The following is a 27,664-nucleotide window of genomic DNA, read 5'->3' on the forward strand; positions in this document are numbered from 1 at the left end:
TTTTTTTTTTTTTTTTTTTTTTTTTTTTTTGACTAATTGCTAACTCTCTCCATATCTTATTTCACATTTTTGGCAGTTTGTGAATATTACTTCACTCTATTTGAATGCTGGTCACATTCTTTTTTTATTCTTCTGTATAATTAGCTATCAACTTCATGCTTTCAACTTATTCATAGAGATGTCTTCTTTCTCCCATAGTAGATAAATACATAAAACTAACAGAAATTCAAGAAAAAGAGAAAAAATGTGCAGAAGCAGTTACTTGAGGCAAGAGACAACTGCAGAAGAGAAAATAGATGGCGTTTTTCATGAATGATTTATGTATTTATGTACATGTATATACATGTATGTACATGTATAAATGTATGTATAGTACATGTATATTATACAGAAATATTGCAGGATGTACCTGTTCAGTGCAATTTGCAAGGAACTGTTACTATTGAGCAGGTTTTTTGATGTTCAGTCTAAAGTTTGCTCTTTATTCAGCAAGGAATTGAGGGAATAGAGCATTCATATTTGAAACTGTGGTCACAGTTGGGGAAAAATACAAGCAGAGACAATCATCTCAAAATGATAAATGTAGAAATCAGATAATTTTCTGAAAATAATGGGAACTCTAATTCAGGCCCTAGTCCTCAGACTTCCACATTGATGCTGGCAACTCATGCAGGGGCAATTTGTGCTAAGATGAATTACTTAATTATCTCCTGAGCTCACACTACTTGTAAGCTCAGTGTTCACACCTTCCTGCTCCCTCTCATTTCGAATTGTAGTGAACATAAATAAACTTTTACTTCCCACATGAGATTGAGCTCTCCATCCTTTAAAGATGAAAATCCAGGAAGAGAGAATGAAATATGAGTCTGGTACACATTCACATATAATTATGGGCTTTTTTCCCTTCAGTTAATCTTCATATTTCTAACCCTAAAATTAAAACACTGTTGAAAGACTTACATTGAGTTTGTGAATAAACTATTTCAGAAGTAACCTGGGAACTGGCTCAGAGCATCTTAATCCAGCCTACCATTGAGAAAGGATGAATAACAGGTTAGGAATTGAAGATATTTCAGTCATGTCTGAAATAAATCTCACAGGATGTCTTTGCAGGAGACTGGCTGAACTTGAACTTGAGTAACTTCTATGGAAAGAGTGGGAGGAGAGAGCAATAACATGGTGTAGGAGCTTGACAGCAGTTTGTGAATTTGATCCTAATGTCATAAAAACATCATAAAAGTGATCTTGTAAAGGATCTAGCTTATCCACCACTTTTTACATTTTTTTAATGATTTTTTTTTTCTGTAGCAATGTCCAAAGGTAGATGCCTATCTGTGTACTGAGGTGATCCAGAGCAGCAAGTGGTTCCTGATAACCTGCAGTTTCCCTTGGACCTGGGCTAGAATCCATGAGAGATACATGTCAGGCCACATGCAAAGCTAAGGGGAAAATATATCACATTCTTGTGCTCAACACCACTTGCACCACACCTCACCAAGATAAAAGTGAATGCAGATGAATTCTTCAGTGTGATATTTCTTCTAACATAGACACTCATGTCCATGAAGGCATTTCTGAGGAGATTTACTCATGCAGAATGTGTTATTGGGCAATGAAGCAGCCATTTGTAAGACAGAAATATTCAGCTTATCTCAAGATGGTCTTACGAACAATTATGTACCTAACAGAAACATACATAACAATATATCATACATATACAACACAGTACCCAGTTTGGCTCCAGCACTGGCATATCAGGATGTCTTTCATCCCAAACCTCAGAGCACACAATCGTCCTTTCCCTACCATGTGATGAGTGATAGAAATATTCATCTAGTTAGCTATAACACAGATATCTCACACTTTGGTGCATTTTGAATGGAAAGGTCATGAAAATTAACAGCATGTTTTGAGGTCACAGAGGCACCACTAGAAACTTTAAAGAATCAAACTAAATGCTGTGCACTGTGTATATTATTTCTAAGCAATGTAGACAAAAGTTGTTCTGTAAAAAGTCACTTAAGGTCTAGGGTTTTCTTCCTTTCAGGATAGTCCACAAATCCTGTGCAGATCCTTCCTAAAATACTAGTCACATTTTTGTTAGAATGATGGAGAATTAAATTTGCAGGGGACTCTGCTATCTACCATGCTTTACTTTGGGTGCTTTACTTTGGATCTGAAATACTGTAACTGCAGGGTCCCAGTGAGACCTCTAAGTTGTAACACATACAAGCTGTAACACATCTTTTTTTCCTGTCACTGCATGTATGTCTACATCAAACTATAACTGCATACTCTGGCACATCTGTAAATACACTGTGCTTGAGGTTTAGCCTGCATCTGTCGATGTGGCTGCATCATAAATTAACTCAGACAGTTCTGAAAGAGGATGTGATGGATTGTTGTAACCCCAGGTTTGCACTTTGCAGCAAATGTGGATGGCAGTACGGCAGAAAAAAAGCTAAGTTAGTGTTAAAAGCAGTCTTAAGAGGTGGTGTATATCRTATAATATCAAAGTTGAGGTTTATTACCAAGTCAGTTCTACATGCATTCTGTACCTTGTTTTCATTGAAATTAGCGATGACGACACCAACAAAAAGGGTCAGTCCAATCATGCAGCCCAGGAATACAAAAACATGAATATAGATCCCATGGATCTGAAGAGATGGAAAATATGGTTAATAACTGAAACAAATCAAAATAGGTGTTACAGAATTCAAAGAGTCTAATGAACTTCCTTACCGGCCCAACACGATGAATAATAACATCTCTGACTTCCACCCAGCCTTTCAATGAAAGAACTTCAAAGAGTGCCAGCATAGCATTCCCCACATTGTCAAAATTGAAGTTCCGAGGATTTGCCCTGAAATGCAATGCACAAATAGGTGTAAATATTCTTTATTTAGTATTTACATCTTAGGTAAATACTAATGGAGCTCCTTCAATGTCAAATTATACAACTCTAAAATACAATCACAGTAGATCCAGGAATAAGGCTGCTCTTTCTATTTGTTACCTTTATTCTTCACAGCCTAACTGAGGTGTAAATAGTTGACTTGCACTGTTGGTGCCTCTGAAATACACCACTTAAAGTTCTGTTTCAACAAATATTAAAGCAATAGCAACGAACATGTACAGCATAAGTTCTCTTGATTGCCATATATGTTTTATGTTACTCATAATGAAGCTTATAACTCATTGCTGAATCTTAGAGTGCTTTGCTGATAAAATTAGTTAAATATAGCATTAATGAAAAAAAATGGTTTTGATGACATTTGGTCAGATTCTGAAATAAATGTACCTGAAAGGGAGAGATCTCAAAACCACCTAAGAGGTTTGGATCCAAATCACATAAGTGATCTGATTTCTATATCAGTAAAATGCCCCAGAAAATGTTATTCCTTATTTCCTTCTCACCAAGACTGATGCCCCACAGCAAAATTCACTGAGGTAACGTTGACTTCTTCTCAGCTTTCTGAAGTCATATACTCTGGGTTTTTGTACCCTCTGAAATTCAAAAAGGATCTTTCCAGCTGAATATTGAAAGCACTCTCTTTGCACTAGGTTAGTGCATTGTCCTGCCTCTATAGTCTGAAACAGATACTCCCCAGTTACTATTTAGGATCATAAAAATGTAAATAGATTTCAGAAGAGAAGTTAAATGTTTTGGACGCTTCTGAAAATCCATCAATTCAGTGAAAAAGACAGCTGTTTAAAAGTGTGGCCCTTACACTCTTGAAAAGCTGGTCAGCATGGCCAACATGTGGTATGAATGTCCTTGTGGTAGTACATTTTTCTGCAATAATAAAACATTCCTCAAAGTTTACAGTTTTGCTGACTTGGACAGTTTTTACTTATTTCTGGATCAAGCTGAAGTGGATTGAATTTGCTTACTCGTAGGAAGAATTGGTCTGAAGCACGCAGAAACAAAGAGTTCTGCAGCTGTCACACTTTCACTGACTGTTCAAATCACAGCATATTATTTCATTAGTGTTAGATGGTTGGGAATCTAACACTGCTGGTGTATTCTTTACCCCCACACAGAATCAATTAAAATAATTGTGGCTGTTTAGCTGATTTTGCAAAATGCGAACCAACATACTTTAAAATCTAAGCAATTAAAGAGAGGTTTTTTTGCTTGTTCAGGTGTTCAGATATATTAAAGAGACTTTAGCAGAATATTAATCATTGACATAATGTTGACTYTTAAATTATTTTTACTGCATTATTCTACCATATAGACCACAGGCATCCTCTACATGTGAAACAGCAAGCAATTAATAAACTTGCTGGTAGACGGTTAGTATAGCTGAGGGTACGGACATAGAAGAGAAACATGGGTTCTGTGCATGACTTGTTGTTCAATTTTCTTCATAGTTTTAGGCAAGTTGACTTCCATTCAATTTTAGACCCATCTTTCCCTATTTATTGTTAGGTTCTAGTGGTGAACTATGGCTATCAGTATGTCTCTTTAATAATACTAAGGACAATTCAGTAGCAATCTTAGTTCATGTCAATAAGTCCTGCTGTAGTAATAATCTTATTTGAAATTTCTGCATGCAGTAATTATTAGTATTCATTTTTCCTTTCTGCATTATGAATAATACAACAGGTTAAAACTTGCAAAGTTTCATATACCTAGCTTTATATACTAAATATACTGGACACAATTTACTTTTGTGTCATTTGACATGAAAAAAAAATTGAACTTATATTAGTTAAATTAACTCATTTCTTATCAGTCTTGTTTCCTTCATCCCAGCTGTATAATGTCATGATAYTTGAGCCATATCCTAGCTTAATAGCTGAGTTTCTAAAGAAAGATGAACTCCTAAGTCTAATAACTCACCAGACTCGAGGCACCCAAAATCCAGGCTTCTTCTCTCCAGGTCTTAGCTTTAAATTTAGGTTTTTGGAAACACTTACATTTATTCTGAAGATGCCATGACAATCTTCCTACAGTAAAATAAACCACAAAGTCAGATTAAATAATGGCCTTCTAGAAAGGTCAGGATGCTAGTACAGGCAATCAGAAGGAACATAAGCAGAAATAAAGAGTTATTTACAGTTTGGGATTATCAATGGACCCTTACTCACAGGAAAAAAATGCATTTTAGGGAAGAATTCAAAAAACCCTGCTCGTCCCAGGACCAAGAGGGCTCGTTATTCATTCTTTGACCTCTGCTAAAGACTACTGTGCTCTTCAGATGATTCTCCAAATGGAAATAAAGTAACACAGCTCTTCACCTACTTAACATTTCTAGTGTTTCTGATCTCTAGCAGACTAATCTGCTTTTAACCACTGATCTAAGGATACACGTGTCATTTTCCATGATTAATTCTATATGATGTCCAGTCCTTTCCAGACGGTATGGCATGAGTTTGAGAGATTTTTCAGATAGTCTCCAGTATCTGGCCTGGTCTTTCTTTACTACATGCAAACCCAGCCTTATCCTCATACTTTCACTTCTGAATCAACCCTCCCTCTGCCATCCAAGTTCCAAACAAGAAATGGCCCAAGGTCTCAATCTCTCTTATGCTAGTACTTATTGACTCCAGTTGTTTTCTCCAGCAGGCATAAAAGCATACTATTATTTTGAAGTAAGAAAGTAGTTCTTACCCTTGAGATGATGTGTGGATCATTGCATTTAGCCAGCTTCCCAGCAAACAGCTGCACTCCAAAGCTTGCGAAAACAAGCATTAATGTCAGCAAAAGAATTGAAACCTGTAAAGATGAAGTCAAACTTGTCAAATCTTTCTCCTGCAGACTTGAGAAAAAGGTTCAGATCCTCAGGCTGCATAAATCTAGAGAAAGAGCTTTCAGACAGATGCCTTATTTTAAGTTATGATAAGGTAACAAGACACCYTAGAATTACTACAAATATCGTTATTAATATAGCATATAAGAACTATAGATAGGGATAAAAGACTCCTTGCACTTAGTGTACAGTATTGATAAACTTTGTCAACACAAGAGTCTCCATTCACTTTACTGAGATTACTCCAAGTACTGAAATATATGATTCTTTTGTTTTGTAGCATCTGGGCTTACTAATTAATCTGAGCAAGCCACTGTTAGATTTCTARTATTAGAATAGTTTCAGTAAATGTGTGCATAACAAATTATGCTGTAAATCATGGAATCACTAAACCAGAGAACCATTGAGTCTGGAAGAGGTGTCTGGACATCATCTAGTCCAGCCCTCCTGGTCAAAGTCGGGTCATCTACATCAAGTCACCCAGGATCACATCCTGTTGAGTTTTGAATATCAAAGTTGGAACCTCCCCTACATCTCTGGGCAGCCTGCTCCAGTGTTCAAACACCTGGACAATGAAAAAAAGGTTTCCTATATTCACAGCAAACTTCACGTGTTTCAATTTGTGTCTGCTGCCTCTTGTTCTGCCATTAGYCACYACTGAGAAGACTTTGGCCCTGTCCTCTTTACACCTTCCAAGGGGTTTTTATATACACTCATGAAATCCTCCTCCAGTATCCTGTTTTCCATGCTGTGCAGCCCCATCTTTGAGTGTCTCCTCATATGTCAGATGCTTTAKCCCTTTATCATCTTCATGACCCTTYGCTGGGCTTGCTGCAGTGCATCCATGTCTCTCTTGTACTGGAGAGTCCGTATCTGGACACAGCACTCCAGATGTGGCCTCATCAGTGCTGAGTGGAAGGGAATAATCCTTTAATAAGATGCAGCATCTATGAAATGCTAACTGGCTTTGCACTTTTTGTCCTTGCTCTTCTACTAACTGCCTACATATATACTGTAGCTTTCTTTTCCATAACAACCTGACCCAACACAAGATCAGAAGGTCTATTATTTAGGTTGACATGTATCACCTGGAAAACTTTGGGGTCCTGTGCCAATAAATTAGGTTCAAAACAGGCAACCACAGACTGGGTTGTTGTAATTATTATTATCACTATTACTGCATAATCATCAATATGTAATGAGATAAGAAGATCCATATCTGTGATRGACAATTGTTTTATGTCTGACTGCCCTTCAAAAACCCTGGAGGAGGTTGAGAATTTCAGTTCTGAAGCCAGATTTACTTTTCTTCTTGCAGAGGAAAACTTGCCTCTCATTTGAAGTACTTTCACTGTWTCTCTCATTGACGATACTTTACCTCTCATTTTCCTTCTCTAGCTAAAAGTATGAACAAGGGATATATTTTCTTTCAGTAGTTCTTCTAGGTAATTATGACCAAATATATACTGAACAAATAATACCATCTATAAAACAAATATTACAACAGCTTTACTTAGTGTAAATGAAAACAAATAATTTATATTCTTATTTTTAACCTCTTCTGTGTTCCTCTTCAGTGGTAGCTACAATACAGTTCTTCAAAGAGAAGTTAACACAGGATAGCAAATAGTAGAAAACATAAATGTTATAGAAAAATGAAAACTTATTGCTCCTCTACATCTTTTTGTAATAATAGGAATAAAATAACTGACACTTACCAGAAAGATTTCCTTAAAGCCACTAAAGAGCTCTCGTACAACCTTCCTCATTTGAGGGACCAATTTAAAAATTCGAAGAGGTCGGAGACAGCGAAGAACCATTAAGAGCTGAGCTCCAGATTTAGCAGGGACGTTCTGAGGCATCCAGCACAGGAATATCAGACTTACCTTGAAGAAAAATAGTAGAAAAGGGAAAGAAAGGATTACAGTGTTTTACTTGCCTACAAACAGCACAGAAACTCAGTAAATGAGTTTCTAGATTAAGATCTTAGATCAGGCTATTTATTCTTTCTCTCCCTGTCAAATATGCTATCCTGAAACTGAAATACCATGACAGAAAAAGTTTGTTAACAGAGTCCACAGCAGTTCTTCTTCACAATTTTTTACAGACACAACTGKTTTTGTCACACGAGTATTCAGCATTTCGAAGCCAAAGACATCAGTCATGTCTTCTAGTCTGTAAGAATCTAGGCAAGCTGGTTACTCATTATAAAGTCTGTTAATCATTTCTGAGTCTTCTAAAGGCAGAGAGGAGAGTGTTACAAAGTGGAGGTGCCCAAAAGTGGATGRTCGAGTGATATTAAGATTAAAAACATAATGGAATTTGATTAAAAAAAAATAGAAAACATATTTAAAAAAAGCTGTAAAAGACAGCAATCCCAACAACGCAAACAACAACAAAAAAGAAATAGCAGARCTTCTGACTTTCTTTTTTAGACCGTGGGCACACTTAGTACCAAGGTGTACCACCTCCATTTTCCTATAAAGAAGCAACACAACAAACAACATAACAGATTCAGAGGCATTTCAAGAAACTAATGATCTTCCTTACTCTGCATATAACAGTTGGAGAGTTTTTTTATATATGTATGCATATATTTATTTATGGTAACAGTGGAATCTTTGATACAAATTGATCATGACAAATTTTATGCAGCACATCTGTCTGGTGGATTAATCCCTGAAAGATTTAATCTAAATCCATCAAAACAATTTTACTTAGTAATTTCTTCAGCTAYGAAATATTTCATACTGTATTATACTGAGCACTGTTTATAGCACATTTTGTGGTATATATAGCACATTGTGATAAGTGAAGAGAAAGTAGAAGCCCTTYTCTTATATATGAAAGAATTGCAAGAAATGAATACTGGACAATGGCACATTTTTTTTTTTTCCTGGGAAATACATCTAGGCAGAGAAAATAGAAACATAGAATATAAAAAGATGCTGCTGCTTTACTTTCTTTGTACTATAGCAACACGGGCAAAAACAAGGATGTGCTTTCCCTTTCCCCTTTCCTCTTAAAGGATGTTCCCCTTTTGAAACATCTTCTGTAAAGCAGGAGAACTGCTCAGAGGGGAGGAAGCAATGAATGACAGATGACAGAATGACAGAAATAGATAAAGATTATCCCATAAAAACTCTGAAGCAAGGGCAAAGATCTGGATCTTGTGTTGGGATTAAATGAAGTCTGATGCATTAAACAGATAAACACATAAATACTTAAAAGGGACCATACAATGAAAAGCCTACGTTAAGTTGCCAGGCAGATACCAAATGCTAGCGTATTCGTAGATGTCTGAACAAACATCTGTAGCTGAAAGGCTGCACATGAAAACAGGGCTGTTTGTACACAAATTACATTACTGAATTTGGATCWAGGTTCTGGGTCAGACTTTTTTCAACATTCCCAAACATTTATATATGCAAGGGGATCAAGAATGCTACAGAAAACTCCCATAAATATAAAAAGCTTACAAGATATATAAATATGTCCATGACTCCTCCAAAGTCCCTAATGACAGCTGTTGGTGTAAAAAACAAGCCATCTGCCATAATCTTCAGATTAAGCTCAATGCTCATGAATATTACAAAAACATATTCAGCGATCTGAAAATCAAAGTAGAGAACAGTCACAATTTAGTAACAGGCAGTGCAGAAAAACAAGGTGGCTGTGCTTCGTTAAAGGTAATATGATTTACAAGCAGTACCTGGAGTGTTGGAGCATGCATAACTCTTCTAAAAGGGGATTCAAACATCATGGAAATGCAGGAGCATATGGTCACAATGATCATGACCCAGTCCAGGTAAGTAACCAACCCTAGCAAATCACTGCAAAAAATACACAAATAGGACCATTACAGAAATGTGTAGAGTACTGTGTTATACCTACTGGGCCTGCACCACAGTTAAGTACTTTCTTTTGAAAAATAAATTAAGCTGAGGGATGTTAAAGATTTCACTATGTCAGAAAAGTGGGCCAGAACTAGGGAAGTTTCAAGMAAATAAAAAAGAAAAGTCTGACAAAAAAAACCTTTCCCCGTTCATCCCCCTTCCCATATAACTCCATGAAAAAAACCACTTTTTTTTAAGAAAAAAGAAATACACACGTGTATACATATATACACACAAACATGCATGTGTGTGCTCACACACTTAAACTGTAGGCTTATACGACCAAGTGAAGTTACTTTTGCAGTGCTTACTAAAGCTGATGGTATTTAGTATTCTTCACCGCTCCAGTAACAGGATCTGTTTTAGAACTATGAAAAGAAAAGAAAAAAAAAATAGTGATTTAAATTCTATTTTAGATACTGTTATAATTATACTATGCAAACATCACCTCAAAGTAACTCACATGCGAAATCAAGGAAAAAAAATATCTTGGGTTAATTTTAAGCCTATGTGTGAGTTTCATTTTGTTTATGCAATGTTAGTCATATTATCAATACAGTTAGTACCACCAGTGATTCCTCTAAAKATTCTTCCACAGGCTCTGTTTCTTTAGAGCTTGTTCATTCTTTTGTTGATTAATATTTCTAGATTGTCCCCACTGAGGTCTCCTATAAACCTACAAAATCCAAACATCTATTAGGCCACAAAGGCTGAGAACCACTCTATAAGTTAATAAGAGCATATGTAGGTAACCCTAGTTAAATTCCTACTCCGGTAATTATTTAGGGTTTTCTATACCAAGAAGAATGGTTTCAGCAAGAAAGGCTCCAAGAATACCACTTGATATGTAGTGTCCCTTTCCTGTCCCAGTGGTGAGGGGCCCTTTTAACATATTTTTCATATCCTTGCTGCAAATCATGCAGGAGAAGGATCTGTGCTGATGTCTCCTTTAGCCCATGTGATGGTTCTAGTCATTGGAATGTGGATTGCAAGCAGTATGTTTAACATGGAAAACTGACCTGACTGAGGCATAGCCACTAGAAGAAATCTCATATTTATGAATTACAAGAATGCRAGGGGCATACAAGGTGCAGAATTCTTTTTCTTCAGCCCAAGGTTGGCCAGTTATCCTTTTCTGTATGTAAAATACTTATGAACCTGCTGCCTTTTGTGTGTTCTTAAACTCCTAACTCTTTACCACATTCTATTTAGCAGCATCCCTCAACTTTTTTTAATTGAAAAAAACCCATATCCTATCACTTTGCTTAGCAAGCTGGGTAGGGAGGCAATGAATCAAGTAATTAGAATTCAAATAAACACAAAATGACTTTAACAGCTTTGCTTTTACAAAAATATTACAATATTGATAATAAAAAGATCCTCTAACTCTTCTGGCAGCAGGCTCTGAAATATAACTATTAAGTGGATTTGAATGCATATCTGTGTACTTTGTTTTGCTTTTTTAATTTGCAACTTCTTTGCGGACCAACTTTTTGTGGTTGTGCTGGAGGAACACATAATTACAGGTATTGTAAAACTGAATATCTAACCTACCTGTTGCTCTATGTAGAAATAATTTGTTAAAGGGCCTAGAGGAAATCAACAGTAAAGCATGTGCTGAAAGCAGGTCTTCCAAGCACATACCCTTGAGCTATCTTCTATTTATGTRGTATATTTGCAAGATGACAAGCATTAACCTCCAAAATTAGAGTGCCAGCCATAGAGAGAGGATTAGAAGACCGATTAGGTCATTTTATATGAGGCAGCCTGCAGACAGGTCTGTACCTGCCACATGTGGGCACACCTGCGGTTTAGCYGCCAAGTCTTTCTGCTTTTCAGCTGGTCTCTGCTGAACTGCTTTTATCTCCCACAGCTGAATCCTTCCTGGTTCCATTCTGGGCTTCCAATTACGGGCTAAGGAGTCTTCAGAGGGGCAGAAGTGGGATTCATTTCTCCTCACTTTCTCCTGCTCTCTGTGAGTCATGGCTGGCCTATAAAGACTCCCTGAGGAATGAACTGCTAGCTGACTCCCCAAGGTCTAAAAACAGTGATGGAAAACATTGATGCTTTCTTCTTAACTGGTGTCTGCCGTTTCCCCACAGTCTTGTCCCATCTCAGCACCCCAGACTGCTCAATCAACTGTGGCCTTGTTTGCTGCTTTTCCTCCAGCAGTAAGACTACACCACAGGCAAACGACGGCCAGCTGGTTTCATGACCACATCATGCACAGTCTCCCTTCCAAAAAAGAGATTTCTGAGAACACAAAAGACAACACTTGGCTGAACCAATGGTTCATATGAAACAAACTTACGCGTTAAAGCGAGCTCGCACAACCACCCGACAAAAATTCCTGAATCTGTGCTCCCGGCCAACTATGAAAAGTGGTTTATCAAAATATGGATGATTCTCTCGCAACTCCTCCTCTTGGACTTTCCTTGTAAAAGATAGGATGTAAATTAGTAAATGATATGCATTGTCCCTTCCAAAAATAATCCCTACATTTCTTTTTTTAATCACAACTCTCAATTATATTTCCTTCATACAAAGATTATTTAATACAGAAAAATATATGCTCAGACTTGTGATTTTAAATACCTTTTCATTTCAGCTTGTTCTTTTTTTTCTTGGATCATCTTTATCTCACTGTCTTCTCTCTGTGCATTTCTGTATCTCACTGTGTTCGAGTGCTAGGAGCAAAATGATTCCTTTAAAATGAGATCTTTGGCTTTTTTTTTAATATGCAAGATACAGTATTTCACATAGAAATAGTCAAATGAAAAAYCTTGTTTTCCACATGCACTATGTATCAATTCTGTCAAGCATATTGCACAGTATTTTCTATCTAAAGCACAAGGCTGTTTATTTTCAGCAAGGCTAATTTCARTTTTAATTTTACATATGAAGTGCCATCTGATGCAAACCATTTACTCTAACTGTAAAGAAGGTCCTGTAAACTCGTCTAAGATCTGCAAACTGGAATGAACTCCATCAAAATTACTACGGACAGTAATTGGGAAAGAAAAAGCTACACTTTAAGTTCCTTRAACTTGCTACTTGCACTGCTACACTAAACACAGGAAGGCACCAAGCTGTGCTGAACATACAGGTAGGGACAGACTGTACAGACACAGGAAAGGGGAAAAGTGAGCAAAGACAAGTTCCCGTGCTCATCCAGTGGAGGGTACAATAATTTATTTCTACTCATATTTCACTTCTTCTTTGGCTCATTTCTGCAGAGGTAAGGCTGTATGCTCCCTTGCTATAGGACGACATAAGCAAAGTCACAATGTGCTTTGAAATATCAGTTATCTACGATTATCTATAGTTTCTTTCTACCATCATGGAATGCAATTCATTAATTCTTATATAGTTGTTTTTAAGTATGAATCACATATACTATGGTGGTTTGGAAATTAAGATTGCCTTGGAAATTTCTTTGATGTAGGCATAGCAATCTATAAAACATCATTATGAATTTTCAGAAGTGAAAATGTACTACATTGTACGAAATTACAGCGCAGGGAAATTTGTGCTTATTATTCTTCCTTTTTAGTCTTTGTCCTTTTGTCTGACAGTTCTTGTGTTTGATAAATATTGCTAAACTTTCACTGGCAATTCTGAAGTACTGTTTTGCTAGCTGGAGTTATTTGTGTAATTCTAGAGTGAGGCTTTTAAAGTTATCCTGGGTAGCAATTTAATGTTCCTAATGCAGTGTCTACAGTTTCAGTGAATCTATTTCAGCAAGCATTTCAAAACCAGTGAGTCTATCAGTGAAATAACCAGTTATTTTGAGGATAGTTCTAATGCAATTACAATGTTTGTTTTCTGATTTCCTTTCAAGGTTTCAGATGSCAAACTGTAAGCATGATTGTAGATAGACACTGATCTTACACAAGTAGCGATTATGTAGTACATATTTTTATTGCATGCCCAAATTGAAACCATCRTATCTATGAGGACTTACATCCTGTGTCAATGTTTCAAGAGATTTTCCTCTACTGATTCGCTGGCTGTTGGAACCATGTCTTAGTGACCTGAAACAATCATAATCAATTTAACAATACATTATAAGATAAAATTTTGACCTTTATAGAATGGCCATTATAAAGCACTGCTCTCCAGCCATAAAATATTGCAAAATCTTATCATTTTCCTCTCCCTTACATCAGAAGCTTATGTGTTCTTCAATTGTTTTCAATACGGTATAACATAAGCCAATTTCTTTCCTTCTGATCTTTAAATTGATAGCTTTGTAGTCAGTGAAGGAAATGACATTTGAAATAAAAAGGCTTTTTTTCCCCATTTATACACTACAATGAATTTCATTACAATTACAATGAAGAATGTACAATTTGCTTCTTTGTAGAAGTCRTTTCAGTTTATGCAACTTAGATATTGTGCACATTTAGTTCTTTTTATGGCCTTCCATTTTAAGGATATTTTTAAACCATCCTTCCTGCCCGTGTTTACCTGCGTTCTTGTCGTATATGATGCTGGACACTAAGTATTGACCTTTCTTTGGCAGGTTGCCCCTCAAAGGACCCACTCAGCATGCGTTGTCTAGTGCAGGCCCTATGAAGAAATACGGTGATGAAAAAAAAAACAGTTGTCAGCATAAATGACAGCTTTTGAGCTAAGGAATTCAAAAAGTTGTCTTGGCTTTGTTGGAATACAAGTGCACAGTAAGACAGGAAAAATGAAACAGCAACACTTTTTTTTTTTTCTTCATAAAAACATCGTTTTCCCGGGCAACGTCTCCCTCTCTGCTGCATTACTTGATGATCCTTCTCCAYGCTTTAGCATGGCAGTCCATCTGTGAAGTGTTTTTCAGTTTGCTGTAGAATCTATGTTCCCTCMAGACTTCATTCACTAATTGTGAAGAAGGCCAAGCAATACACCAATTACCAGTAATAAGAGCTTCTCAGGAATAAAGAATATTATTAGAGGGCAGTCCTCTTCCCAGGCTTTACTTAGGCAAACTATTTACAAACACACTTGTGGTTAACAACACATCTTGGAGTTTTCTTCTATATAACCGGGATCAGGTACTGTTTGAAATGAAATGCTGCTCACTGATGTTATTCTGCAATATGAAACATCTGCTCTAGGGGAGCGCATTTACTGCAGCATTTCGTTGTGTGGGGATTTTGCRTTTGTTTATTTGTTTCATTTTGCTTTTGCCAGATTTTGGCAAACACATGCTGTACAATATTTTGCCAGAACTGATTTCATTTGGATAGTCAGCGTGTGCTGTAACTTAATGAGCATGCATATTCTCCTTTTGCTGGCTACAGTAAAATAGGTTGGTTTAAGACAAAGATAGATTTCCATTAAGCATAGAGCTGGCACAACTATTCTGATGGTAGACAAATGGAATTTCAAATTTGAAAAAAAATACTTTGGCTTGCTGGGAATACTACAAATTCAAGTCCATACAATACGTGGTTCATTGCTCTTTTTGTTTGGTGCAATTATTCAGACAAACTCACAAGAATCAGCTAGTAATATTTCATACTTTTTAATAAATTGAATCTCCATTTTTTCCTTTTGAAAATATGCAAAAATCTACATGCTASTGGAGAGACCACTCTATTGACCAGTTCACTGTGATGTTTGGATAAATGCGGTCCTTGACTATATGGGTCCCCAGGCATGTTCTTTCCTTAGTATTGTTTAACATGATGATGAGGTCTTTTTTCCTCTTCTCTGCAATTTCTCCATCTTTTGGATTTAAACATGCAAATGATAGCAATGTGGATCCAAAGCGAGATCTGGAATGAAAATGAGACGCTTAGGATGTTTTTCAGTGTCATCGCTGCCTATTATACTAGCAAGCAAAAAAATACATTGCGCTACACTCATTATACTACGTTAGTTGGAAATGGAAGCATCTTTCTATTTAAGAAAATCACTGTGTGTCTTGCACTAAAATACAGCTTATCTCAGCCAAATCATCAACATTTTATAACCAACAGATTTTAAAAAATATGTTMCATAGGATGATGTGGTGTAACACTCTCATAAGACAGTAACGACATAATTTGAATATCTATGCAATTTACATWTTAAAAATCAGATATATTTTATTTGATAAAAATAAATGCAACCAAAGTTCATTAGAGTGATAGTCCAATTTGCCACGTCAGGATAAATACAAAAGGAAAGTTCTGGCATCTGACTTCTTTCCTACAGAGTTTTCTTGCTGCGATGAAGTTTTTTTTTTTTYCCCTGTATATRTGAATTATTGTGCTCTTTCACAAGTTAGCTTTTCTTACACCAATAATAATATTACGCTATTGATGACTTTTCTTACATCAAGAAGTGACTTGCACAAAACTTTCTCATGAGCGTGTACACAGTTTGCTTGAACACCAAGCTATTTCACGAATAGAGAACATAATCTCTTAGTGTGCATTGTAGAGGAACAATAACTACTCAGGCAATAATTTCTTTACCTGAATTGATGAAAAAGATGGCTCGTTTGATTAAAGTAAAACAACTTAATCACACAATATAAAGAATACATGTGCATAAAGGGAAAGTCCCATGGAAAGGCTGTTAAGATTTTCTATGACATCTGCCTTAATTAAGATGCCTCAATCCACATTTACCACTCACACACATTACATAATTTTAAAGAACTCCAATGCCAATTTTATAGTGAAGTGATTAGAAATTGTCAGCAATAAACTTTCTGTATTTTCACAAAGATGACACTGTGAAAGAGCATGGTTACTTTGATAGCTCCTGTCTCCTGGCATCCTCCACTCTATGGGAGTTAGTGTCTTAATCTTCTTACTAAAAGCCACATTCTGCTTTCCTTTCATGTCAGGAACARGCTATTTTTCAGTAGTTGACACATCTGGAGGGGCAGACATTTGGGGACTTTTGAAAATTCCAGAGTTGTCTATCTCAACATCTACAATAGGATTTATTTTCTAATTTTAGATACCTATGCTTATGGGCTTATTCTCAGTTCCTTTGTGTGTTAGCTGCCTTTGCTTCCCTCATAGTCAACAGAGATCTAGACCTTAACTAAATTGCCCACAGAGATGTCCATTGCCACCTGCCATACCAGGTGGTATTTTATCTTGTCTCCAGCTGTTGTTCAAGAAGTCTATGGGTTCCTCATAGATTTCTGTCATATTTGCCAACCCCCAAAGGATGCTTTGGATATCCTCAGATACATCATATGTTACCAGATGCCTTTACATACGCAACTTAATTGAACACTTCATCAATTCAATTAATGGTGTTTGGAAGATATTCAGATTAAATCATAAAGAAGACATCTAAAAATAAAGCAGTCAGCTAACTATCTCACTGGGCTGCAGTGCTTTCATTAACTACATCTGACTACAGTGACAGATTCGATACTTAGCTCACAGGCAGGTGTGGTAAACTTGAGCTAAATTCCACACCTGGGACCATCATGGTCCCACAGTGTTAAAAATCTAGTAATATGTGGCTTGCTAATTGGAATTCAGAAAAAAAAAAATGTTTTGATATATCTTTATTCACTTGTAGCTATCAGAAGCTTTTGACATTTGTTTAAAAATGCTGGAATCTTAGCAAAATTTTTTTTTTTTTTTTTTGCTAGAGCCATTCTTCCCACCTTTGCATAACACCTGTACCATAGATACCATAGATAGCTTTGTGTTCTCTTGTGGAGGAATGAAGAAGTTAGGAAACAGGAGACAAGACAATAGGAAATATGCCAAGTCTTTCCACTTTGTACTTACTTTGCAGTTCTCTGAACACAGTCCAGGCAGCTGCAAACCATATGATTGACATTTGCTGTGAAAAACACAAATGGAATAAAACAATCTGAAAGAGAAAATTTTATTTGACAGGTTATTGAAAAGTCAGATTTCAGGGCAAGACCCTGCAGGATCATGCAATATTGGGATATTACATAGAACACGATACCTGTAAATAATTATGCAGTCCAATTCATCCTGTATTTATTTCATGCTTTGGAATCCCTGAAAGATAAGCAACAGAGTGATCCAGTAACATATTTTGACCAATGCAATTTCTTTTTATTGCTTTAATCAATACTTCAAAATACTGTACCTTTCATTAACGACGTCTTTGAGGCCTCTTGCACACGATATGCCTATAGTTCATGCTTGGACTTTTTCGGGGAACATCCTTCCATCAAGAAGTGTTGGTTACATCTTCTTACATAGCATGGATTCGATGCATTCTTTATTATTATTATTATTATTATTATTTAAACAAATGTATATTTAACTGTTCTGTAGTATCTGTTAATATAATTGTCTTTTGTACACATGCCAAAATCATACTTCCGTCTAACTTTTATCATGGTTAAATTGGATAACCTAAGATTCATGGTGAATTCACCTACCAGGTGGTTTCCAGTGTTTCTATCTCTCATTTTATAAATATCATGCAATAAAGCACTCTTTAGACAGTAGACTACCACCAGAACTACGCAAGTGTCCTTTGAGAAAAATACACTACTATTATAAAAATCTGAACTTGACTGGTAAAATAAAATGGATTATAAATGCAACTTGGATAATTCATGTATTTTCTTTTCCAGTATTCCCCTTGTGTTTATAAAGGAAAAAGCAAATATCCGCTCAGTTTCTTCGGTATCTGCTCAATCTGCTGAACAACAGTAGTGTACTCCCTTTTCTTTAGCTATCTGGTATTTCTTGTATTCTTATTCTCCTCTTGCCTTGCTGTTTCAGCATTTCTTCTCCCAGGTGTTTATACAATCATTATTTCCCTTGGATCACAGAAGAATTGATAGAGTCAATGAAACAGAAAGAACTTCAAGGTCATTTAGTCTATGATCTTTTTCAAGATGGGTTCAATGATACCTATACTATTCTGGGCTGATTTGCTTTTCAATATTGGCCACRTTGAAAACTCCACAACCCACCAACTCCACTTCACAATGACATTTATCATTGTGATCTACAGAGAATCTTGTTTCTTGCTCATTTTGATATTCATAGAAAACAATCATTGTGTTTTGAAGCAATACTTGTTATTATATACTAATTTGAACACAGCTAAATTATCTGTTAGCCTTCTAGCAAATTAGCAGAACTGGATATTTAATTCATGCAATCGATTTTTTTCCACAAGACACACTCAAGGCAGTTTTAGTTTCAGACATATGATAAATATGCTTCACTCGATTAGCTGTTTATGAAACTAAAAGTTTCACTTAGGCATGAGATATATTTTCCCTTCAGGCCCAGTAAATGTGTCAGACATCCTTTTTCTGGAACAGTGAGAATTCTTTTGCATAACCCTAGCACCAGTTTACAGCTTGGCTACAGCATTAGTTTTAATGAAATGCAAATAAAAAGCTACTCATATTAAAAATGCTAATTTCCTAAACTGTCACAACGCATTATTTTCTAATGAACTGCACTTAGATTATTGCTATTTTCTTTATCAATAGACCAGAGGCCAACAGACCAAGATAGCCCTGTGTTTTAGTAAATATGGACAGAAGCGTGACCCAGCCAAGTGGTGGATTTAATCATAACCATGTTCCACACTAGTCATACATTGGTTATATATATATATATCTATATGTGGATTACGTGTGAGTATTTAAACACTTTGCTTAATTTCTCCACCATTTTGATGTTTACAATTTATCTTCAGCACTGAAGGGAGTAGACAGGTTTGTACATGATATTTTGAAGGGGCCTCCTCTACCCTCTCCACTTGAGAAAGCCAGGTGAACCCATTAAGCACTTGACACTCATGTTATGAACCAAAGAGAGGAGAATGTCAGAAGAACCACTGTGCATGAATTGCTTTTAAGATGAAAAGCAGTGAACACAGCAAGAGAGAGTGAGTGAAAGTGGGAACCACTGCAGAAACACAGGAAGAATGAAATCCTCTAAGAACAGTACTTTTTGCATCCAAGAGAAATGCATTATTATTTTCAGAAAAAAAAAAGTGCTATTTGTAACTCAGAGGTGCTGTTTAGAGTTGTTTAGGAAAAATGACTCTTCCTGGCTACAAATCACTTTTATGCTACTTCATTTTTCTCAGGAGGGTAAAATCTTCAACTTAGAACTGATTTATGTGAAGAGTTAGGCTTCTCTGTGCTTTGATATTGGCAGAGATGATGCAAGTCATGGTCAGAGTCACAGTAACTAGGTCAGTAGTTGTTATATTCTTGACTCTGTTCCAAGAAGCAACTCCATGACAAACTCCAGGAGGTTGGGTGAAGGCTGGGTTGCAAGTAAGCATCTTCCACAAACATATGGTTTCTCTGGAGTGCAGTAGGAAAGTTATAGGAAAAATTAAAGGACCGGAGATGGCCTCTACTTGGAGGCACTTACAATCCATTATGCCACATAATGCAAAACTCAGTGAGCCGGACAGACCCCTAGGATCGGCAGTATGAGCTGTATGTCTTCATGGTTCAGGGATATTCTTGGGGGAATAAGATGTCAAGCAGTTGAATATTTCATGTAAAGAGAGAGAGAAAAAAACAGGTTTGGACAGAGGAAGATGTCCAAGAAATATGTAACAGTAGCTTTTGTCCTACTAATTCATTAAGGTATTACATATATCTTCCATTTAGTTGGTTACATTGAAACATTTAGTACTTGATTAAAATATAATTTAATAAGGTTTAAAATGGGGGAAAATATGAGAGGTGGAGTTAAAGCTAGAGGAGACTTAAAATTATCTTTTTAGTGCAGCAATTTAACCAAATTGAAGTAGCTCTGTTCTCTGGCTTTACCTTGTAGAAGGATTGCTTTAGATAAATGCTCCTTAAACCAGGTAGACAAAAATTTACTAGGAGTATTTTCAGAAGGAACATCTTTGAATTATTTCTTAAAGTTCCTGACATAAACACCATTTCACAGAATCACAGAATCACACAATATTCAAGGTTGGAAGGGACCTCTACAGATCATCTAGTCCAACCTTCCTGCTCAAAAAGGGAGACCTAGGGCACGTGGCACAGGGCGGCATCCAGGCAGGTTGGGAAGACCTCCAGAGAAGAMGACTCCACAACCTCCCTGGGCAGCCTGTGCCAGGGCTCTGGCACCCTAACAGTAAAGAAGTTCCTCCTCACCTGGAGATGAAACTTCCTGTGCTCCAGCTTATGGTCATTACCCCTCGTCCTATCGCTGGCCACCACTGAAAACAGCCTGTCCCCTTCCTCCCTGCATTCTCCCTTCCTGAACTTTTACATATTAATCAGATCCCCTCTCAGCCTTCTCTTCCCCAGAGAAAACAGGCCCAGCTCACTCAGTCTCTCCTCGTACGAGAGATGTTCCATTCCCTTAATCATTTATCCTTATTGTAAAATACTTGCAATAACTAAGACTCAGCTACCTTTAATAAAGAACATATAGCATTTGTGATTTAAGTAAAGGTAAATAAAAGAATCTTGGGTCCTGCTGGGCGTTTGATTTTTTCTGCATATCTTGAACTGAATCCAAAGGTTAAACGGTAAAATTTATCTTTCCTTAAGTCTTATTTTTCTGTTTGTAAAGCTCACCCACATCAATATGATGGAAAAATGCCAATGTTCAGTGCTGTCTGCCATTTATACAGTGAACACAATTTTCTAATGCTGGAGCAGATGCATCGAAGATATGTTCAGAGCACACTTGACAACTTTAAGGCAGAAACATTACTTGTTCTGCTTGTTCAAGAGGTGATTGAAGCCTGCCTCTTTAAAAATTACTAAGATGCAGCCCTATGAAGTATGACAAGACAATATCCTGTATTTTGGCTACTTGACAAAAGCTCCCTATTTTTCTCTATTCTCCTCCAAAGTTCAGTATGATGACCAAGGAAGTGGGTGAGAAAGCATACTAAGTGTAGGAAGAGTACAGACTAAAACTTTCTTYTTTTGCCGCTGAAACTTTTCTTCAGAATAATTCAGAGGTCAGTTAATCCTTTTAGATACAAGTTTGTTAAAAAGCAATACTTACGGCCTTGCAGTTACGTTGTTTGTTTGCAATATCATGACATAGGCCATCCACTTGAATTAGTAGTTGTTCATATTTATATTGTCATGGGTTTGAAAACACATAAAATCACATTATTTTCTACATTTCTTACTGTATTGTACTCTTACAGATGATTAAAAAGAATTAAAGGGCTAGCTACTGTAATATTTCTTAAAYGCCATGTAGTAGGCAATTTTCAAGAAACTTCACAATTCAAAGATAACAYTGAAATCTTGTTGCACTGCCCCTTATAAAACATAGTCATACTTATTTTAATCTCACAGCTGTCTGTTTCAGATTAAGTTTTTCTTGTTTATATTTGTATTTCCTTGGGACAAATTATGTACAACATACTGGAGATGCATCTGCTTTGATGACCATGAAAATATAAACAAAATAATGATCCATAAATTATTAACATTGTTAATGCACCTTAATTGAATGATAATAATTCTAATGTAAACACCATAACACCAACACTGGCCTGAGAAGCATTTTCCAAAACTTGACTTTAGACATGAGTCTTGGAGACTCAGGAGCGCACTATCTACGTATGGTGCTGTATACTTACTTTATTTGGAGTACTCGGATGAGTGAGGATTAGTAAAACATTCAAGAATCCCTTCTACAGAGGTCACAGTTTTGAAGTCTTCATTGCACATTTCCTGCTTGGAATATGGTTACTCATCTGTAGTCTATGCTTTCTAGTGTACACTCCCTATCAATGTTTACATGCACACATGTTCAAGAATTTGGCTGAAATTTCCTTAGGGAAAATAACATTGCTTATGAAGAGATATCTTTTGGAAGGAAATCTTGAAGGAAAAAGTGAAAAGAGCTGAAGCATGATATTTCAACATGACAAAGAACTGAAAGATATAGGTAAGAACATAAATATGCTTGTTACTACTCAAGCATATAATACATCCAAAGAAGAGCAATTTACCTTTGACTTACTGCATAGGGATATACTATCATAAATATTATACACATCGTAAATTAATTCCAACAATAACAGTCATGAATGAATACTGAGAAATCAGCTGTCATTCAAAACTCTATTAAATCACTGCTGGTTCTTACCTGAGAATTTTATTGATTGCTGTCTCTTTTTCCAGAAGATTTCTTGCTCTGATGCTGAAAACAGATTTACGGAGCTATAAAAGGAAAGACAGAGCAATTTTTAATTGCCGTAAAAAACAGCACATGTATTGACAGAACAATGAAACATTGTTGGTGCAAGTGTATGAAAGGCAGGTGAATACTGATATTAAATATATAATGTTCTCCAACTTAAAGACAAAATTTTCCCAGCTTGGAGTGCTGGTGTTGTTTTCCAGAAGAGTGGTAGAGAAAGATCAAAATAGTCATATGTACATTGTTACAAATGTAAGAAATTTACGGAGCAAATTACTCTGGGAATGTTCCTTATCCTGTTATCCTGCAGCGGCTGGCTTCCCTACCATGCTCTTTAGCTAATTCTGGGTGAAAACCAAACCAAACCAAACCAAACCAAACCAAACCAAACCAAACCAAACCAAACCAAACAGTCTTGCTGATTAGCATTATGACTATCTATTTAATTACAAATTTGTTTTCTTCTGTGTTTGGCCAGCTCACACCTATGCCATGGTCCTTGCCTCCTGCTCCTGCACTTTGGTTTTACTGTGTTGGATCATGCTCTGGAGATGCCTCTTTCTCCTTCCCTTGACTATACATGAAACCAAGGTAACAAAGCTTTGCTATCTTAATTCAGTGCCTGGAGTTAGGCAAGATGAAACTAGGACTTCTGTTTCTTCTGAAACCAGGTGTGCCTTCTTGTTCTTTCCCTTTTCCTTTCCCTATATATTTTTTTTTCCTCATGTAGAGAGAAAAATGTGTGGGGAAAAAAAGTGTACTTATACTTGCCTCTGATGCTGTACTCATATTCTTGTGAATGCTCTTCAGGACTTCTTGGACATTAAATGAAAGAAGCGGAAAAAAAAAAAAAAAAAAAGCAAGGAAACCCAAACACCTATATCCTAAGCAAGAAGTAACAAACACAACACATCAAGAAACATATCACGGCTGGAAAAAAAAATTAGCTGAGGAATTGTACCTGTGATGAACAAAAAGCCTCAGGTACCTTGTAAGACGTACTGTGTAAGCTATTTGGAGATCATTATCTTGAAGTATTTGGAAGAGAATTAGGAGCTCCTAGCAATATTACAATATTACCTCTGTGTTTGGTCAAATTGAAAATGCAACTTTAGGCACATTTCTTTAAATCTAAATACTGGATTCGTTTAATTGTCTGACTTAAGCATGTAAGTAAACATCTTTTTTTTTTTTCCTTTGTTTTCCTGTAAGTAGACTCCTCAGATACAGAGTGACAAACAATTCTGCCAGCACTTCTCTCAAGGCTCAGAATGACTCTGATTCATGGCAAGATGTAATAAAATGAAAAAAAAAAAACAGCAGGAAAAATAGAACAGAAGCAAAGAAATTGACTTGTTGATTTATGCTGTCTGTCCTTAAAAGGAAGCTAACGTATTTTGAGCCTTACCTATAACGACAAGCTGCAGCCTCTTTCCTAAACTTGCCTTTTAAAGGCGAGTTTATTTCCTTTAATGTTTTCCTGTTCCTTTATTTTTTTCTGAAGTCCAAGCCCATTTCTGTTTTGAGCTTGTGGAAACTAACAGCACAGAAGCTTATTATTTGTAGTTCCCTGAATAAGATATATTAAAAATGTTTTAAAATACCACTGTTTTGGCACTCTGAGTTCCTAAAACCCCAACATTTTGGAAATCAAAATAAAGTATGTAACCTTTGAGAATGTAATTTGGAAAATAAGGCATTTCAGGCAACATTAAAAAGACTAACAGAATTGTTGACTACCTGAATATAATAAGAAATAGTTGCATTATCTAGATAACATTAAAGTTATCATAAACTGAGTATCAYGGTATCAGATAAATTAGTCAAGCATTATATAGTGATACCCTATATCCAAATATATCTGTATAGGTTTTAATGCATTTTCAGTATATTATCAYGTGTTTAGTGGATTCACCAGCATGAGGCCTCATTGCAGATATAAATATAATTGACAATGCTCTGAGCAATGGCAACATTTTCACATTCTTCTTCTCCTAATGGTAGTGATTACTAGCTGCAGTCTCAGAGAATCTATTTCTTCCTTTCATATGAGGATCAGGGAAAGAAACTTCCAAATCTCAGCAGTATCTATCCTTTTGCAAGTTGTTAGCTATTAAGGTATTTAGGGCTCAGCTAGAAATGTTAAACTTAGGGAAAGTATGAAGGTAGAAAAACAACTTTGTATATTTTAGTTCATTTTATTTTTTTCCTGCTGTAAATAGATTCTTCTGAATAATCACATCAAACATCAGAGAGACAAGTGTACTGCCTACTAATGTGCTATGTCCAATTCTTTCTAATGCTGATTATTTGCTTGTTAACATGCCTTAGAAATAGGAAAGATTTCAAATGCAAAAAAGCATTCATTTCCTTCCAAATTTCCAGTTTTTGTCCTCACTGAGTTGCAGAAAAAAAAAAAGAAAAAAAAAAGAAAAAAAAATGAAAAAAAACGAGGCAAATCTTTTTTTTTTTTTTCCTGAAATTTTCTAGAACTCACTATCTTGTGAAGACAATACCTTTTAGGTATCTAAAGTAGGTGTTGCAATGCCTCAGCCTTGAGTGCGTGGCCAAAATTACAGCAATTTGCCCAGGCTGTCAAACAAGGATTTGCTCTTGGAAAGCAGGAGTGAAGAGTCTGCTTCCCTGGAAAGAATTTAAAGGGAAAATTGGCACTTTCACTGAGATCTTTAGCCAAGCCAAGTGATAAGCTATGTAGGGCCAGCAAGTAAAAAGAACATTTCAAGAAATGCTGCTAACAGGTCTCTATGAAAGGCTACTTGTACTTGGCATATTCGTCTACTGGGGACTGTTGAATCCTTCTTCTAGGTAATGAGACCTTGTGACAGATGAGAAAATAGGAGTGTCCTTGTTCATTAAATGCAGCCTGAGCACGCCTAATGGATTGAGTTTTAGTCACCCATATTTGAGTTAGTCATATTTGCCCTGTGATAGAATTCAAACAGGAGCAAGGCATCTAGCTCCTCCAGTTAGGAAACCTTCACTGTACACAGGACCTTGTGCTTTGGTGCCAATGGATCTTAACTGATCCAAAATAGAAATGATACGGAAATTAATGGAAATTAGGCACGTCTAAGGATTATGACTTTAAGGTTTAGGAGTTCTGCTTGCTTCAGATGTTAACATGATGTTAAATCTAACATAATCAAAAGAAGCAATCCAAGAAAAATATCTTTAGACATGCACAAATGATCCATTTTTCATATTTAAAGGAGTTCAGTGCTCAGTCAAATAAAAACAGGCCTTTATCAATAGATCTACTGGAAAAAAAATCGAGCACTGCTACAAGCGTTACAAAATTTTTAAAATCTGCGCCCCTCTTTTTGTATTACATAAATAAACCAAAAAGCTTCCTATGTAACTTTCCAAATTTGCATTGCACACCAGACAAATGCAACAGAACTGTACAAACAGAAAATGGGGTTGATGATCACTATTTTGTTTAATAACATCTAGATGCAACATGCTGGTAGAGAAGGAGGCTGGCAATTAAAAACTTGTGATACCTGCCGAGTTCTTGAATATTGCAGAGGAAATTATTAGCAGTGTTAATGTAGAAAAGACATTACTTGATCAGATGATATGGAATTAAATAAGTGCAGTATACTCTGCTGAGGTTATTTTAGGGGATATCTTTTTAGCCTGCTGGTTTTTTTTTATTATATATTGTGCGATACTGTGAGAACACCCTCAGTGTATCATTATTAGCCATTATTTATTTATTTTTTGCTTCTTTATGGAGTCTATAGGAAGGTTCAGTGTAAAAGCAAGAGTGCCATATAGCAATCTGCCATACAGAATTATTTCTTAGCACAAGAGACTGCTCTAAAATCACCTAAGAGAAACTGATTAYTATTAAATATGTTCTCTACAATGTATTTTTAAGAACTCCCGCAGTTTACTTTAAAATGTGAGGAATAGCTGTGACAAGGCAGCAAATTACTGTTAATACTTCCAGGACAAAAAGATTTTAGGTGGAAAATATGTTCTTCTATGAAACCAAGAGCAAATCTCACATTCCAGATCCCACCTTCCCTTGGGGTTATTTGTACAGGTGTGTCTGTGAAACAGGGAAAGCTGTTATCACTTATTACTCCTGCAAGTGCTGGGACCCTCTATTGATGCTGTCAGTGTGAAAGACTTCGGGTAGACAAAATGACTCAATCCTGTTAATGGGGACTTGAATTCTGCATTTCCACGAAACTCCTTTAACACAAAAGGACCGGGATCCAGCAATACACTCCTGTAACCCTCGGGAAAGCAGCTACAATACCCAGCATTATTACTCGGCAGTGTCACCTGCTGCTCTGAAAAGGTACTGCAGGCATTTTAATTTTGGAAAGCATTTATTTGCTGCTATATGCAAAATTCCAGGGTTTCCGCTCTGCAAAAGACAATTCTTGGCATAAAATGAAAAGCAAAGTAAAACAGGACAGCACYCTGGCAAGAAGACAGCTAACAACTGTGGATGAGGTCCACAAACTAAGTGCATCGGCAAAGCAGTGCGGACTTCAGGGGATCCCTGCCAATTTCTAACAGCTAAGATATGTGCTTTTCAGCTTGGAGCAATGCTGTTCATTGTCAAGGTTTTGATATATTTTGCAAGCGACACTGTGCAGTGCACAGATCCCAGCAAGCACTGCATAAAGCAATTGTTTTCTGCTTGAATTTGACAAAGAAGTGCACGCTCTAAAATGGTGAAAACTGTGTTGATAAAGTGTTTTATTTCTACACCACCCCACTGCAGAGCTCTCAGAGGAGACAAGTGTCGGCGGGTGTTTTTGCAACATAAAGTGAGACAAATTCATGATTCAGAAATGAGATACCAGTGTCTGAAATGCTTAGGAGACTATGGCAAAAAAAAAAAAAAAAAAAA

General features: G+C 36.4%; 1 protein-coding gene across 1 annotated transcript in view; it reads right to left on the reverse strand.

Moving 5' to 3' along the window:
* The window catches only part of NALCN (sodium leak channel, non-selective), a 206,297-nt gene that overhangs the window by 18,607 nt on the left and 160,026 nt on the right, over positions 1-27,664 (reverse strand). The window contains exons 17-29 of the mRNA XM_026038354.1: positions 22,717-22,790; positions 14,126-14,227; positions 13,620-13,689; positions 12,251-12,342; positions 11,967-12,089; positions 9,967-10,023; positions 9,472-9,592; positions 9,239-9,370; positions 7,478-7,645; positions 5,621-5,725; positions 4,850-4,956; positions 2,743-2,863; positions 2,559-2,657 (exon numbers count right to left, since the gene is read on the reverse strand). Coding sequence (XP_025894139.1) covers positions 2,559-2,657; positions 2,743-2,863; positions 4,850-4,956; positions 5,621-5,725; positions 7,478-7,645; positions 9,239-9,370; positions 9,472-9,592; positions 9,967-10,023; positions 11,967-12,089; positions 12,251-12,342; positions 13,620-13,689; positions 14,126-14,227; positions 22,717-22,790 — 1,371 coding nt within the window. The remainder of the gene's footprint in view (positions 1-2,558; positions 2,658-2,742; positions 2,864-4,849; positions 4,957-5,620; positions 5,726-7,477; positions 7,646-9,238; positions 9,371-9,471; positions 9,593-9,966; positions 10,024-11,966; positions 12,090-12,250; positions 12,343-13,619; positions 13,690-14,125; positions 14,228-22,716; positions 22,791-27,664) is intronic.

The sequence above is a fragment of the Nothoprocta perdicaria genome, unplaced genomic scaffold (genome assembly GCF_003342845.1).
Source record: "Nothoprocta perdicaria isolate Ctin4 unplaced genomic scaffold, notPer1 scaffold_208, whole genome shotgun sequence".
NCBI lineage: Eukaryota > Metazoa > Chordata > Aves > Tinamiformes > Tinamidae > Nothoprocta > Nothoprocta perdicaria.